This window comes from Rhinichthys klamathensis, unplaced genomic scaffold (assembly GCF_029890125.1).
Source record: "Rhinichthys klamathensis goyatoka isolate OS25496 unplaced genomic scaffold, OSU_Roscu_1.1 h1tg000330l_1, whole genome shotgun sequence".
Lineage (NCBI taxonomy): Eukaryota > Metazoa > Chordata > Actinopteri > Cypriniformes > Leuciscidae > Rhinichthys > Rhinichthys klamathensis.
In genome coordinates, this window is record NW_026606845.1 from 624,457 (window position 1) to 642,092 (window position 17,636).

General features: G+C 42.0%; 1 protein-coding gene across 1 annotated transcript; it reads right to left on the reverse strand.

Annotated features, from left to right (window-relative positions):
- Window positions 1-443: 443 nt before the first annotated feature.
- Window positions 444-1,248, reverse strand: LOC130105872 (CMRF35-like molecule 7). Its single transcript, XM_056272072.1, has 2 exons — window positions 1,021-1,248; window positions 444-901 (listed from the first exon to the last, which is right to left on the reverse strand). Exons 1-2 carry the CDS (start codon window positions 1,058-1,060, stop codon window positions 579-581), a joined length of 363 nt encoding a protein of 120 aa, XP_056128047.1. The 5' UTR covers window positions 1,061-1,248; the 3' UTR covers window positions 444-578.
- Window positions 1,249-17,636: the final 16,388 nt, after the last annotated feature.

Sequence of the window (17,636 nt, forward strand, 5' to 3'; positions counted from 1 at the left end):
AAGGATATATTAGTGCTTGCTCCAAAAATCTAGTTGAGGTGGGATGAATAATTGATAAAACAATACACTGCAATATGATTTCTTGCAATACATTATCAGCACTTATGCTTTACTGTTTACCAAAACAAGCATTTCGGTTCTAGAACAGCTAAGAGTGAGTTTATCAACTCTAGTATGTTCAGTTTATGTTAAACTCGTGCGAGAGCGATTCAAAAGCATACAGAACTGTTCTCTGATCTCTCTCGTGGGACTTTGATATCATACACCGCCCGGTCTGTGCAGCGCTGCTTTAGGTCGGAGAAAACAGTGAGTGTAACTTGAGTCTTGAGTCTATTGACCATCCTGGTGGAGGTGGAGGGGGAGGGGAACGAAAGCGTCAGCATCTGTGAACTCACACATGTGTAAGTACCGATCTTTTATACCGCAAGTACATAAAACATAACACGATTGGACGGATGAGAAGGGAATAAGTGACGTAACAATTGAGTCTTCCTGGGAGAACTTACGCTAAAGCTTTCATTCGGTTTATTAACCTCTAGAGCGCCAAAAGTTACGGACTGCAGATTTAATAATGAATATCAGGCACCTCTGATCACATTTAGCTGGATCTCTAGGCGGTGCATCCATCCAGCTCCACAGACGTACGGTCCAGCATCGTCCATCTTCAGGTCACTGATGGTCACTGTAAATGATCTGGTCTGAGGATTATCCTTCAGTGAGAGTCTGCCACTGAACACTGAGGACTCTCCATCAGATCGCAGTATAAGGTCACGCTCTCCGTAAACTCCTCTGTAGAAGTATTTGTAGGAGTTTTCATATCCTTCTGGATAAGGGCAGGTAATGCTCACTCGTTCTCTCTCTGTTCCTCTCTCTGTAATGTCCACAGACAGTGAACTGCTCACTACACACACACACACACACACACACACACACACACACACATCGGCACACTGAATTACTCATGTACACTGCCATAATATTAGATAATAAACACTTTTAGTAGAGATCTTCAGCTCTTACCCGTCAGCAGAAACACACAAACTATCAGTGGAAACTTCATTTCTTCATCAGTTCAGTTCAGAAAATCAGTCTGAAACTCTCAGTAGTTCCTCACACGACTCTCTGAAACTCAAACAGCAATAATACTGCTCTCATCTGTCGGTGGAGAGTAAAATAATACGCTTGTTGCTCATCTCACGTGATGAGAATCTGTGATCTCTGTGTTTCACATGCGGCGTTAGGCGTGAAAACGCCTCTCAGTTTTGAACTGCTAATAATCTGTGAATTCATCAACCACAACCTGTTCCTGTCCTCCTTTAACATGTTTAAGAGCTTTATGTTGCTCTTCTGCTCTTTTTATACTTTTGATTGTTTTATATATATATTCAAAACATGTTAATTACATGTTAAGCATCATCCACTTTAACATTTTAAGGAAACAATCTTTGCCAAACTCTGAATGAAAAAGACATGAGATGAAGAAGAAAAGCTTGTTAGGGTTATTTTCTGTGGTAATCGACAGCATGGGAAAACACTGTCGTTTACAGAAACTATAAATAATACAGAAATTGCTTGAACATTAAGATCACTGTTTCTCCATCATATGAGCTCTGAGAGAAGAGTTGCATTGTGGGAAATGTAGTGTTTGTGTTTAGCTGAAGCCTCAAAGCTCTTCCTGTGGCTGTAGTTTCACTTCCTGTTTGGCAAGTGTGAGCCGAAGACTTCTCATGTTTAACTGAGGCCTCCTAATATAATAATGATAAAGCTATTCTTAAGTGTTATGAACCCAGTGTGGGTTGTCTGTTTTTTCTTTGTTTGGTTTGCAGGATGGAGTTAGGGTGAGTGACGTTTTCGTCTCGTCTTTTTCCTATTTGATTATTCTTACTTTATTAGATGTTATTCCTTTTGATCATTATCCATCTTGTTGTCTCCTCCTTTGTCGCGGCCGTGACATAAGCATCTTAATAGCAGTTGCTTTTGGGAGCTCAAACTAATCTGTGCCATTTATATGTTGCTTGCAATTATTTATCAGGATATTCAGATTCAGATTCAGATTCCTTTATTAGTCCCCAAGGGGCAATTCAGTTTTACAGCCAACCCATCCATAATAGTTAAATGCATTAACACACAATGTATAAAAGAGAAAAGAAGAAATAAATACTCACATCCACACACACACACACACACACACACACACACACACACACACACACACACACACACACACACATACCTGCCACTAACTAAACAGAGCAGTGGAAAGCAAGAGCCAGTACCATGTAGTTATGTATTTTCGTCTAGCAGTCTTAGAAGGAATAAATGCGTTAGCATAGCGGTTAGTTTTCCGTATTGGCACATAATACCGCCGACCTGACTGCATAATAACAAATTCTCTACTGAGTACATGATCTGGTTGGCACATTATTCTGTCTGCCTTTTGGACAGCACGTGTTTTCCAGAGAGAACAGAGATCATTTAATTGGGTACCAGTGATTTTTGAGCATAACAATGTCGCTCAAACTTTTTTTTATCTTTCACAGCTAGTCCATTCAACCAACACAGGAAAGAAAAAGTTAATAGGCTCTCAATGAAGGCCTGATAGAATGTACTAGGGATTTCCCGATCAGGTTTTTTTGCCCTCGAGTCCGAGTCATTTGATTTTGAGTATCTACCGATACCGAGTCCCAATCCGATACTTATATAATACATAAAAAAGAATAAAGATGAGCGAAAAAAAAAAAAAAAGATCCAGGATGTTCCTTATTTTTTATTTAATTCACCTTATTTTAACATTCAACAACTGTTAACAAACAGAGCACTTCTGTGAGGTAGCTTGAAGAATCAAGTAATAAATAACATAAAATCTTCACTTTTGGACTTTAGTGCAACAGTAAATATAGAAAAAGTCTAATATAAAAACAAATAGCACCTCAACTTAAAATACAGGCATGTAAACAAAAAATAAAAGTATTTTTTTTTTTTATAATGAGAATATATATATACATTAGGGGTGTAACAGTTCACAAAATTTGCGGTTCGGTTCGATACGATACAGCAAAAAGAAAAAAATGCCAGAGAAATTTCCTATTTATTAAAAGAAAAACTATTTTTAAATAAGTGTGAGTTTTCCCACATCTTGAAACTTTCAGGTTTATAAATGGGTGTAATCTTTGAAGGATGAACAAATAATGTTTTGGTAATCACATTAAAAATAACATTTAAATATATATTTATGTAATATTTGAGTTTTGAAGTGCAACATTAAATCCATGTTCATTTACGGCACAATGTTTCTCCTGGTTCCCAGGTCAGCGCTGTTTGATCTAATAGAGATCTACGGTTAATAACGGAGATATGTGAATGCTTCTCACTAGATCTCGCAGTGATGTTATTACTTCAGTGGCGAATTCAAATGTTTTCTTCACTGGATCTCTTAGCGCTGTGTCGCTTGATCTCGGGCTGCACAGATGTTGCTGGTCCGAACTGATAAACGGTCCGTGAAGCACAATATAATGAGAAGTGCAGTTTCGTTCCGCTTTCATTACGTTTGGCATTTGATGTTGCGCAGCGTTGTGGTGATCGCGCCAGCGCGGATTTTGTCGGCAGAAAAATGGTTCTAGGAATCGTTCGGTTTGTATGCGTACCGAACCGGAAGCCTCGTACCGAAACGGTTCAATAATTACGAATACATGTACCGTTACACCCCTAATTTACATATATCCGAGTCCTGATCGGGAGGAAACGTCCGATTCCGATGATCGAATCGGGACATCCTTAGAATGTACATAAAATTATTTTACAGACCCCAAAAGAGTTAAGCTTCCTCAGTAAGTATATTCTTTGGTTTGCTCACCTAATAATGCTATCACTGTTCTCACTGAATTTCAGTTGTGAGTACTTATATGTTTGAACTACTGGAACATTTTCATTATGTACTACACATGGTTTTGGTTCATCACTATGCTTCCTAAAATCTATGATTACTTCTTTAGTTTTTGACACATTTAAGTCAAGGAAGCTGTCATCACACCATCTGACAAATTCCGTAAGGGCACTATTGTGATCAGATTGGTAGCCCTGTAATAGGGACAACAGGGCTGAGTCGTCTGAAAACTTCACCAAATGGCTGTTCTCCAAGATGACCTGCAGTTGTCAGTGTAAAAGCAAGGGTGAAAGCACACAGCCCTGAGGAGAGCCTGTGTTTGATACCATGACAGATGACATATTACCATTTACATAGACCTGCTGCCTTCTATTTGTTAAAAAAATTAAAACTAATAATAAGATCTGCTCGGGTAACTAAAACTGTGAGGCTAATCGTTCGACTAGGATGTGGGGCTGCATTTTGTTAAAAGCTGAACTAAAGTCTTACGTGTAAGGCAAGTTTCTCAAGATGTTTATACACCCTGTCAAGAATGAAAAGCTTTGCATCCTCTACCCCCTTGCCCGCTTGATATGCGAATTGTAGTGGATCAAATTTGTCTACAGTTAGGAGGATGATTATGTCCTTTACGATGTTTTCAAAGCATTTCATTACCCGGGAAGTCAGCGCAATTGGCCTAAATTCATTGAGGTCTTTAGGAGATTTTGTTTTAGGGATAGGTTACTGTTGATGTTTTCCATATGTCAGGTATATCCCCACTGTCAGCACTTTTTTGAAAGATAACTGGGAAAACCTCACTAAGCTGCTCGGCGCAATAGTGCAGTGTACGCCCACAGATGGCATCAGGACCAGCAGCCTTTCCTTTTTTTGTATTTTTAAGTAATGTTATGACTTTTGTCTGTTGTATTTTTATCCCTCTCTGAGGCGTTAACGTCTCTCTCAATGTGGCTATACTATCTGAAAAAGACCTTTCAAACCTGCAGAAAAATTGATTAAAAGTATCTGGCAAATCGCCATCGTCTATGCCCTTCAATTTTATTTGTTGCCTTGTTCTGCCTACAGGCTGATTAATGGCTGCCATAGTTTTAATACCTTGCCAAGCTGCCCTTAGATCCCCACTGTTATATTGATTTTCGATTTTGTTCTTATACTGGATTTTTGCCTTCCTTATTTCATTTTTGACTTCTCTTGGGGGCGGCTTTTTTCTCTACCAGGTCCCCTAGATAGAATGTCTTTTTTTCCCCCTATTGATAACACTCTTCAATTCCTTCGTTACCCAAGGCTTATTATTAGGATAAATTACCACTTTTTTAGATGGAATAACCATGTCAACACAATATTTGACATAAGCAGAAATTGTTTCTGTAAGTTCATTAATGTCACTACAAGTGTCATAAAAACAATTCCAATCAGTGCATTCTAGACACCCCTGTAGAGAGGAAATACTGTCAAGTCAAGTCAAGTCACCTTTATTTATATAGCGCTTTTTTACAATACAGATTGTATCAAAGCAGCTTCACAGTGATAACATGAAAATAATACAACAAAGTTTGTTTCTAGAAGAAAATTGCGTCAACGTCCACCTTAAGTAAGGCAGATCAATAATATTATTGAATATTAAATGTCCCCAACTAAGCAAGCCAAAAGCCAAGGCAACAGTGGCAAGGAACCAAAACTCCATCAGGTGACAGAATGGAGAAAAAAACCTTGGGAGAAACCAGACTCAGTCGGGGGGCCAGTTCTCCTCTGGCCAACGAAGGAACAGTGCATCATTCGGGCAGCATTACAAGTCAGATTGGAATCGGAACATTTAGAGTATTTATCCATTTCCGTCTTTTTGGAAGTCGAAGTAATCACGCCGGTATAGAGATGAGTTGTTGAGGATCAGTGCCGTCCACCATAGATAGTCCATATCGCCGGCGTTGAGTCGTCTCTTCACAGGCTTTGTGATTGGAGCATCTGAAGTCTCCGTGAGAGCCTTGATACAAACTGGAGCTGACGAACGGCATTTTCCTCGGGACTCACGTCCCGAGATAACAGCAGAAAAGAAAAAAAGTGAAAATAATTAGCATAGCTGCTGTTCATACTGTCTTCTGTCCAGAGTTCGATGATTTTCTCCTCACGCTCTAGGCGTCTGAAAGCGGGCTTGTACACAGGCATCAGATAAATACTATTGTGGTAGGAGGCACCGAGTGGCGGCATAGCCAAGGATTTATAGGCCCCATTTATTGAGCCATAACAAAGATCTAAGGTAAGGTATTCCTCTGCGTTGTAGAGCAAGTTATATACTGTTCATATGATTTTAAGGTTTTGTTTAAAGTACAGTGGTTAACATCTCCTATAAAAAACTTGGGGGCCTCTGGGCAAATAAAATCCAATCTATGAGTGACATCCGCGATCACTTGCGTTGCAGTTGAAGCATTGGCTCGCGGGTGAATCTACACAAGCGTATAAAACAGCTGTTGGAACTCTCGTGGTAAATAGAACGTAAATAGAATATATTCAGCTGCTTTTGAACGGTGCAGTTACAACATCAACCAGCAGGGACCCCCTTCTCAAATAACCATATAGTATCTTATTGTCCGAATTCCAAATTCCTCCAGGAGGCGGGACAAACATTTTGAGTTTAAAATCTTAGACCCGAACACAGAATCTCTCTCTTGTGATGCTCTTGTGAGGCTCTCTTGTGTTCTCGTTCTCTTGTGCTCTCTCTGGTTCTCTGGGGCTTTTGCCCTCTGCTCTCTGATGCTCTTGCTCCCTCCCTCGGAAAAGGTCTCGGCAAAACAAGCCGGGTGGAGCCGACGATGGTTATAGTAACCATGTAGACGCAGAGACAAATGACCCAAATCAAGATATGGGTTAAAACAGATTTAATTCAAGCCATCTCGTCACACTTTTCTTTCTTTTCTTAGTTTGTTTCTTTTCCGTTAAAAGTCTCGGTTCTAAGTTAAGTTTTGCTGCAAAGTTTCGTTTTAACGTTTCAACTGCAAAACCAGCTTCCAACTTCGAAGACTTTCATTCATCCGCGCCAACACACCACGTGACTGGCTGTCCAAGATCTATCCAGGCACACGAGAAGATCAGCCAAACAACGGACCCAGGGAACACCTTCACACCGACAAAAGGGAATCCCCAAAAGCAACGCAAGGACAAGCAAGTACCTCCAGACTCGCTGAACTGGTGTATATTGATAGAAAATTGAATAACCCGCCTAAGAAACGATACAAGGGTGAAATGAATTATTGATGGTTCGTTCAGGTCATGTCTCTTAAGTGCATATAGAAACTAGGGATCTCACCATCTAACTCCTAAAACTCATTCTTCCTCACTCTCTGTCTTTCTTCAACTTGTATGAATGCGTGTGCGTGTGTTTGTGTTAGATATTTGTTTTGTGTGTTAGTCATAGGCTTATAATCAATAAAGTATTGTTTGTATTTGAAAAGAGAAGCATTACTTGTGTTATGTGCTTACAGATTTATTGTCTTGAACTTCGATCTAAGTTACCTATGCTTTGACCCTTGATTTATTTCTTAATTTAGCTGTTAGCTGGGAATTAGTCTTTCTTGGCCAAGAAGATATTATATTTCCTAGAATTAATAATTGTTTATGCTTTCCGTTCATTGGATGAACTGATAAACTGATCATACTATTGATTTTGCTACAGTAAATTCTGAAAATAATTCAATTATTAATTATTGATCATAATCCGTTATGAATAATAATTAATTATATTTATAAGTGCGTATAATCGCTACACAGATCACCTCTGATCATAAGCTCATTATTTATTCATGCAGCAATCCATGATGGGAGCCATGAATGAGTTTTGATTGGTGGCACCCAGAATGCACTGCAACATGCGTTGGTATTATCACCATTGTTGAGATTCACAGGCTGATTCTAGATCTCTGTGTGTCTAAAAATTAAATCAAAACCAAAACAAAAATAGTTTTTTTGTATTTGAGACACGTTTAAAAATAATTCTATGGATTACCTTGTGAAATCTAAAAATATTATACTGTACAAGGACAGTTCTGCTATAATTAATAAAGTAAACCTAAACTGGGCTCTATATAACCAGCACCATCAGATCACCTTTTCTATTTGTTCATCCGGCTGTTATAATTCACGTACAGCAGCCAAACAACATCTAAAGTTAATGATTTAAGGGCCAAGAGCCCAACTAAAACACACACTAATCTCCATAATGGTGACTTAAAATTTACGGTTTTCTCCTTCAGTGATTCTGCTTGTTAACATCAGGTGTCTTCAATGATGGCAATAAAAAAAAAAGATTTCTTAATTCATCTTTGACGTCAGTCTGTTATTCCGATATTTTTGTTTAGAAAAATGTGTAAATATTACTCATTTTAAATGGTTAACTTTTAAGTAATTCATTTGGTTAACTATTACTCAATTCTAATTTGTTAAATTTAATTAATAATATTGATTGTCATTTGTTGCCTCAATTTTATTGATTAGATTTAACATATTCAGTTGTAGTCATTTTTACAGTGTGGATGGAAACGGCAAGATGAACATAAATTCTAAAAATGTGCATAAAAACATGCGGTCAATTGAGACTTTCATGTGACTGGGATGATGGGACACACAACACACTGGACTAACCAGAACGATCTCGCTGCACAGCATCTGAAATGTTACTTTGCTCATTCTTCGTCTCGCTGGATGGAAACGGTCCTTTATTCGCAAACATTTTATGAGATAGGCCTATTCCAATTCGCAAGTTAAATTTGCAACTTTGGATGGAAACATGATGTGGAAAGACATTTGCTGCGTCCCAGATTACGTAGCATCTGAGTAGGTACTACATTTGACTTTGAATTTACTTTGCGCCCATTAAAAAAAATATGTACTATATAGTATGGGTAGTATGTGTCACATGGGTAGTATGGGTAGTATGTGTTCTTGCCTTGTTGTCTTTTTGGATTATTATAATTTTATATTATTATAAAATACATATACTGAGAGATGAAGGGCAGAAGATGAACGACCTGTTGAAGAGATGATCTGATGTTCTGTGATCGTGATGCTGGATTGTAGGGTTATGTCTGATGTCCTCAAATACAGCGGCGTGTTTGAAAATGAGCTGATAGTTTGATCTGAAGGGGAATATAGACTGAACTGTTATACTTTGTATAATCATAGATTTATGTGCAAAGAAACTTGCGCTGGAAGTTTAATGTTGAATATCAGGCACCTGGATGAAGAGTGGAGGTAAAGATCTGGACTGGCCTCTGTGGAGCTGAGAAACCACGTGACATCATTCAAATGAATCAAAAATGATTACCAACTGTAGCATTAAGCATGTGTTGACAATGAATGAAGCAGATTGTTGTTTAAAAATTAATATCAGGCACCTCTGATCACAATTAACTGGATTTGTTGGAAGTGTTGATATCCAGCTCTACAGCCATACGGTCCAGCATCGTCCATCTTCAGGTCACTGATGGTCACTGTAAATGATCTGGTCTGATCATCCTGCAGTGAGAATCTGCCACTGAACACTGACAACTCTCCTCCATCAGATCTTATTATAATTAAATTCTCTTTGTAAAGTCCTTTGTAAAAGCATTTGTAAGCATTTTTATATCCTTTACCATAAAGGCACGTAATGCTCACTGGCTCTCCCTCCGTTCCTCTCACTGTAATCTCCACAGACAGTGAACTGCTCACTACACACACACACACACACACATCAGCATACTGCTTTATCACAGCTAAAATACAAGATATTTTGTATTAAAAGAAGAAGAATCTAGAACTAAAGACCAGAACTTACCCATCAGTAGAAACACACAGGCCGTTTGTGAGAAGCTCATTCCTGTGGTCATATCAGTTCTCTTGCGAAAGTCAAGTAGTCAGTATTTGCAAATGACTCTTCAATCGGTGAAGTGGTATATAAATGTTGATTGACTATTTGATTCCCGTTACTCGTGATGAAGGTCAAACAATAGAGCCGAACTGCAGCGTATGTATGTATGTACGTATGATGTTGAGGGGCATGGCGTGTGAAAATGCATCTCAGTGGTATTCAGGAAATCAGCTCTGAACATTAACGCTGTACACTGACCACAAGCCGTTTCCTCTGTGCAGTAAAGTTATTTTTTTTCTTTTCAGTATTAGGGGTGTAAATCGGTACGATATGATACGAAATCGATTCTCTCAGCCAGCGATACGATATTATGCTCAAAATCTTTTTGATTGATTTATCGATATTTAGATATTGTGTGCAAATTTTACCCAACCAAAATATATAACATGAACGTTTAATTAAACACTTTGAAAATTGCACACCCTCTCCCAATTGGGATATTTACAAAAGAAGAATTAATTTGATAACTCTTGTTCTTGTTCATTTTCAGAAATCATTTTTTATTATTTTTATTATTGTGCATTCCAAGTAATATCAATCAAACTGCAGCTGGGTTTTTCCGATTAAGTAATAAACATACAGGTAACTTAAAAAAATTAAAGTTCATCGAAAGTGTGTTCCCTATCAGTTGCTCACCTCGACGTGACGACGTAATTGGGATCACTTTAGGGAGCCCTATCATCTTCGAGTGTCTACAGAACGGCCCAATGAATGTTGGCGTGCGTGAATCGCGTCACGCCCCCCCGCCCCGCAGCGCGGGTATAAGCAGGAAGCGGGGGAACACACACTTTGTCTCACACTTCAGAGCAGAGTTTCCTGTTGGTCTTCTGAGATACCGACTCTCTCTAGAAATCTCTCTTCTCCTCTTCTGTTCCAGTGTTGGTGTGACGGAGCGAACAGCGAGTGTCCACGAGCGCTAAGCTCAAACAAACTGCTGTTATAACAGCACTACAAGTGTTGTGTCGGTGGGGGTTTTCCCTAAGTGTACTATTACACAGCAGCCATTCCCTGGGTGCCTCAGCACTGTGAGAGGGCACTAAGAGAGCTTTTTTTTTTTTCACAAAAAAGTGCAACACAAGTGTAACCCTGCGTCCTATTTGTGATGTCATTCCGGTTGTGTGTTTCGGACGGCCACAATAGCAGCCTCTTGTGTTTGGGCATTCAGCACGCTGAGGCAGCTTTTGTGAAGAGCTCATGTTCCCATTGCGGGAATATGACTATGACAGCGCTGAGATCGAGAGTCGCTTACCTCAAGGGAGGTGCAGTCCCCTCGCCTATGTCCCGATCTAGCGTCTATTCTGGACCTCAGAATAGGCCTACTTCGGTGCTTTGCCAGGGTGATCTGAGGATTACCGTGAGGGCTTCCCCGTCGAGGCAATCTCCGTGGGCCCCTTACGACTCACTAACTCTGACACCGACAGAGCCTCCAAAAGAGCGTGCTGATCCTTCACATGGACGACTAGTCATGTCCTTTGGAGCTCCACCTGACGACCAGATGTCGATCACAGCATCGGAGGGGGAGCTTCAGTCCCCTGGAGATGAGTATTCGCCTGCGTTGCCCCCTTCGGGGAGTGTAGCATTGCTCGAGTCTGATCCAGAATGGGCGGCTATGCTTTCCCGGGCAGCCGAGATGGGTGGGTTTGTGTGGAACCCTCCACCACATCTCGAACCTTCTCGGTTGGACGACTGGTTTCTCCATTGGTACCATTCTTTCCGGAAGTGGATGAGGAGCTCACTAGGATGTGGACGGCACCGTATAGTGCCAGAGACCGTTCTAGTGGCTCCTCGCTCCTCTCCACCCTCGACGGCGGGGCAGCTAAGGGGTATGTGGATGTCCCGCCGTTGGAGCGTGCCGTTACGATGCAGCTGTGTCCAGCGTCCGCTTCCTCTTGGCGGGGCAATCCACGTCCATCCAAGGCTTGTCAGTTTTCGTCCGGTCTCACGGCGAAGGCTTACAGAGCCTGTGGAGAGGCTGATTCCGCCCTCCATGCCATGGTACTCCTCCAGGTCCACCAGGCCTAGACGCTCATGGACATGCACGAGGGTGGTTCTGACCCAGAGGTCCTCCTGGAGCTCCGTGCGGCAACTGACCTCGCTCTCCGGGCGACGAAAGAAACCACACGTTAATTACATCATCCACTTATAGAAAAAATGTCAAACATTTTAGGGAACAATCTTTGCCAAACTCTGAATGATAAAGACATGAGATGAAGAAGAAAAGCTTGTTAGGGTTATTTTCTGTGGTAATCGACAGCATGGGAAAACACTGTCGTTTACACAAACTATAAATAATACAGGAAATTGCTTGAACATTAAGATAACTGTTTCTCCATCATATGAGCTCTGAGAAGAGTTGCATTGTGGGAAATGTAGTGTTAAGCTGAAGCCTCAAAGCTCTTCCTGTGGCTGTAGTTTCACTTCCTGTTTAGCAAGTGTGAGCAAAAGACATCACATGTTTAACTGAAGCTGAAGGCCTCCTAATATTATAATGATGAAGCTATTCTTAAGGGTTATGAACCTAGTGTGGGTTGTCTGTTTTTCCTTTGTTTGGTTTGCAGGATGGAGTTAGGGTGAGTGACGTTTTCGTCTCGTCTTTTTCCTATTTGATTATTCTTACTTTATTAGATGTTATTCCTTTTGATCATTATCCATCTTGTTGTCTCCTCCTTTGTCGCGGCTTGCGAGTCGGCCGTGACATAAGCATCTCAATAGCAGTTGCTTTTGGGAGCTCAAACTAATCTGTACCATTTATATGTTGCTTGCAATGATTTATCAGGATATTCAGCTACTTTTGAACGGTGCAGTTACAACATCAACCAGCAGGAGTGAACAGATGAAACCAGACAAACCTTGAACTGAACATCCAACAAGGAAACGATATTCACATTAATAACTACAGACACAACATAATGTAAGGAATCTGCTTGGGTCTGATCAATGGGGAATTTGCATGTCATAATTAATAATTAATAACTAATAATTATTCATACAGATTTGGATCAGCCCAGTCTTACATGTTAATAAATCTCCCATTAAGGGAGGCTTTGTCATTTTACCTGCACAGGTGTATCCCCACAATTAATCACAAATGAATTGTAACTAATTATACAGACCACGTTTTACAAGACAGGTAAAATTAATTAGCTCAATTAATTTATAGAGTTGTGAAAACAAATTCTGTGGCCACAAGAATTAGCTTTCTTGCTCTATAAAGTTTACACATACCCGTCTGAGGTATTTCTGTAAAGAGCACGTAACGTTATCGAAGCATATCAGTGACTTGGGTTATGAGCAACAGGCAATGAGTCAATCAAAAGGATATAATGTATTTAATGAAGCTGAACTACTTAAGCATTTACTACAATGATACATGTATTTACAAACATTAAACACAAACTAAGACGACGCGGGGCGTTTAGACAATTGGTACCCATGTAAACATGAGTTGGAGAGAGAGAGAGAAAGGGAGAAAGTTGGTGAGAGAGCGAGGGAGAGAGACAGAGCTGGTAAATTGTAAACCTCGACATCAACCTTCTGAAACAACACGAAAACACATTCTTAATGCTCTGAAAACAGGGTAACCCAAATTTACTTGCATGTGGAAGGGTTCTCTCATGTGTTGCTGCGTTCCTTGAGCGGCCTGCATGTTGAACGAAGGTCCTGTCCTGCTTGCGCGCGTCGTGTGGAGCGCGGCTGCAGCGTTTTTGCACGGCCCGTCCCGGCGCGTGCATGGTTGGCCGCTTGCGCGTGGCGCCTTTGTTCCTTGGGGGATCACGTGGCGTTCGTTGGCATTCGGCGCGAGTGTTTGAAAGGCTTAAAGTCTTTGAGGTGACGTTACCCGAGGAAATAGTTCGGCAAAGTCCATTTCCTTTCCTGGGAGACGAACTCGGGAGTAAGTTAAAGAAGAGACGAACTTTAGACGAACAAAAGAAAAGATCCATGGTGGGATCAGATCTCCATGAGGAGATCGCTAGCATCACATGTTTCTCTGAGACGGTCAGACTGCAAGAGGACGTCCAGAGGGAGGTTCAGTCCTCTTTAGGGGAACTGGAGTCCACACCTCTGAGGTGCGGACTGGCCAATGACATTCAACAGAACTTTTGGCGGCCAAATTCTCTTTGTCTTGTCAAAGTTGAACTATGGCCGTGTCCGCCTCTTTTATGACCAGTCAGAATTTGTCAGAATCATTCCACAAGATGATAAAAACATAGAAAACATACATTTTACTGTAATCTTCTGTATCTGACCAAATCAGTTGGAACGAGATAGTTAAAACTGTACCAAACACAACATTTACACATAATTGGAATATGAAGATACATCTTAATACATAATACACACTCTCAAGAGTTTCACTGATACGCTAGGAGATCATTTCTAAACTACCATGGACTGGGAAACACACAGACATACAGGAATATATCGTATACAATTGGTAATGGCTCGTTTTATGCGTGTAATGTGTCAGAGTTCTGTTATCTCTCTTGCAGAGATGGGGGAAGGGCAAGGAATGTCTCAAGCATTTTATGACTCTGGCCATTCCTGAGACAGAGAGTGTGTGTGTGTGTGTTGCATTCAGTCTTTTTGGGTCTTTAGCAAGATGTATTTAGTTATTCAGATTCACCCTTTTTGCCCAGTCCTTACAGTCCCCCTTTTTGTCTGATAAAGTCCCTGTGTGGACTTAATCGGACAACAATCATCACAATGGACGGATGGCAGGTGAATCATGACTCATGCAGCAGGTGGTTATTAGGGCTGAGGATTCAGCTCTATGAGGTTCGAAGCTGCCTCTGGCCTGGTCTCTGACTTGGCACCCCCTTTTTGCGGGTTTCGTCCGAAACCTTTCGTGAGCTTGGCTGAAGATGTTTGTATCTCGTTGAGTCTCCTGTATAGGATGAAGGTCAAGCCCAGTGTCAGGGTGTGTCTGACTACCATAGAGGTACACCGTGCAGTGTCGGCTGCGGTCCAGGCTTGGACAACAGGTGAGGTAGTCAGAATGGGTAGTCGAGACAAAGCTTGGAGAGCTGTGTAGATAGGAGCAATGTCAATTAGCTGGGATCACCCCCCTTTCGCAAACCACAACCTCCCGTTCTGGAGTTAGGGTGAAAGTGTGGTACCTGGAGAAGGATGGGATTTCCAGTTTTAATTTGTACTCTTTGCATGGAAGATGGTACCATGCCAGGTCGCCAAGGTGAAGGATGGCACTTTCCGGTGCTTGGATTCACAGGCTCTAGTGGAGCGAGGTGACACAGGTGTCGGTGTCATTCTGGTCGTAAGTGAGTGCAGCTGTGCGCACAGGAGTGTTAGCGAGCCGCCTGTCACTTACACTCTCTGCTTGGGTCTTGATGCCTTGAGTGCGTAGCTTGGCTTCGGCAGGGCAGCGGGTGTCGCTGATCTGCAGCCCGCAGATTCCGTCAGTGTTGTCTCTGAGGAGAGGCTTGTTAGGGCAGAGATAGTGAATTTCTTTGGTCAATGTGCACACGTACGGGTTCGGAGCTTAGGACGGCTTTGTGTTGCCGTCGTTGCAGTCAACCCCGTCCGGCATGTGGATCTTGATGTGAATGTTACTTTTCAAAACCTGACCTTGACAATGTTCTTGAGCCGGTAGATTCGGCTTGACTCTATGATGGGCAAGTTCAAGAGAAAACCCCCCAACTTCTCTGCTTGTAGTCGGCGCAGAGAGGGATGGCACTACCCAGAGAGTAGGAAAGGTGTATTTGTACTCGTGGCGTGGTGATGGCGGACGCCAGCACGGTTTTCACGAGGCTTAAGGGTATCAGGTGCGGTGGAATTCTACCCCTGGCGAGGCTGTCGATGGAGGAGTTCACCCCCTGCAGCAGGTTTGTCATCAGGGCTGTTACCAGCTGAGTTTGAGCACAGTCATTCACAGTTCCCTTCAGTGTCTTGTCGATGGTCTGCAGGGATGCACTCTGTTGTGAGTGCTCGTGACAGTCATTTTCTCAAGTTGCTTGAGCATGTGTTCAACCACGGTCTCAGCGTGAGTGCGGGAGTCCTTTGTCCATCGGCACCTACCCAGCTGTATTGTGTTGTTACGCTGGGGTAGTGTGTTCTGTAGGCGTTGTAAGGATCAGGTGGCACATTCACTTTCTGAGTGCGGGTCCGGCAGAAAAGGAGTCCTGGTGCCAGACCTGGTGAGATGTCCGATTGCGGTTGCCCTCTGGTTGGCTGGAGGCACAGCAGCATCCTGGTAAAAGTGAAAGGGAGAGAGAAAAAGAGAAAGGGAGGAAAAATTTTGCCGGTATGCCACTTGCTTCGGTGTCTTGCAAGTGTCTCTGGTGCTGCGGCGTGCAGCGGCATACATTGGCATTACCCCCCTTTTGCACTGTGGCATCACAAGCTGTGGCGCGGTGATGGCATCAGGTGCAGAACGCTGAATGTTGTTTAGTGCACGCAGCATGTGCTTGTCGACGCAGGCTGGCTGAAGGCACCGGTTGTCGGTGGGTGCAGACGGCGGTCGTGGGTGGTTGGAGGGGTAGAGAGGTGGTTGTCTCAAAGTTCATTTGGTTAGTCACAGTCTTTGGTGAGCTGAAAGGTGCAGGGTAGCAAGTTCACATCTCCATTTGGTGCTGAGGCTGTGCCTTTATGGCTGGCTGAGGGAGTTCTTGTGACCTCTGTGACCTGCCAGTTAGGTTCTCTTGACCTGTGTGACTGGAGGGGGAGGGGTTTTTGAACTTGAGCTCAGACATTCAGTTGTTTAGGGTCTATTAAAGGCTCAAAGCGATTTAACAGAACTTGGCCAATCAGAAGTGGGTACGTGATCGGTACACTGGGTGAACGGGAGCTACCTGTTTTGAGCCAAATGTTGTTTTGGCTGTAGGATTGCACGTTCCGCTCACATGTTTGGGACTTGAGAGTTCGTTTTGATGCTCAGCTGTAGCACTGAGTCTTTCAGAGAGTTGGGCTGACATTAGCGTGGTGTTCGAGCTAGTGTCTAGCAGGCCTTCAAGGCTCAAATCAATGTCTCTGGTGGTGGTTAGGTAGAGTTTTCGTGCCACCCCCTTTTTGATTAGGCTTTACAGAAGTCTTGGCGTCTGGGCTGGTGTCGTGACTGATGAGCGGTTAGGCAGGGGCTCTGTGGCATTCTGGCACACTTGTTGTGAGTGATTAATGCGTGGCCCTAAAAGTTCAGAACTACTGCTTAATAGGTTCGTTAAGCATTTAGCATAAAGCTAAGTGTCTCTTGTGTCCTTATCTTAGCTGTGACTGTTAGGCTAAGTTTTGTGTGGTTCCGATGGTGCTTTCTTATTTAAATTCTGCTTATTGTCAATCCTCAGGACTCTAGTAGTGGTGTTGAAGGGTCACAAAACGAGTGCACTGGTTGAAATTAAGCCAAAATAACAAATAAGGGGGTCTGTTTCCTTTCTGGGCCCTATAGGAGATGGAACCACACTCGGACAAGAGAGGCCAAAAAAAAAAATTAAATCATATAGATGACCTAATAGACCAGGGAATAGCTGCTTGCTATTATTATCAAGGTCAAAGGAATGAAATAATTAATGAGGAAAATAAAATAAAAATTAAAGCAAAATGGAATAAAATGATCAAACACAGGAATGATCTGAAGTCGAGAATAATCAGTGGCATTAGTGACTAAACTTTGGATTTGCTTTGATCAACACTTTATAGTGGGTTGTAGCGGTTGCATGTTCAAAACCACCTCGTGTGTGTCCCTCCAACAGGTTTAGTCAACATGCAGATGAAAATTCCTATGGTTATACAAATTCTTCTGTAGTTAGTTACGCAGTTTACATGTAGTTAAACTTAAGTTTAATTAACAGGGGCTCTGCGAAGTTAGTCTTCAACGGTTAGCAAGGAGAATTTCCTAAACCAGTGAAG

What these genes read in the sequence shown, in the direction of transcription:
- LOC130105872 (XM_056272072.1), bottom strand. Translation starts at nt 1,060, where the DNA reads ATGAAGTTTCCACTGATAGTTTGTGTGTTTCTGCTGACGG. An exon ending in TTGTGTGTTTCTGCTGACGG is followed by an intron (nt 902 to 1,020) that starts GTAAGAGCTGAA and finishes GTGTGTGTGTAG; the next exon opens with TGAGCAGTTCACTGTCTGTG.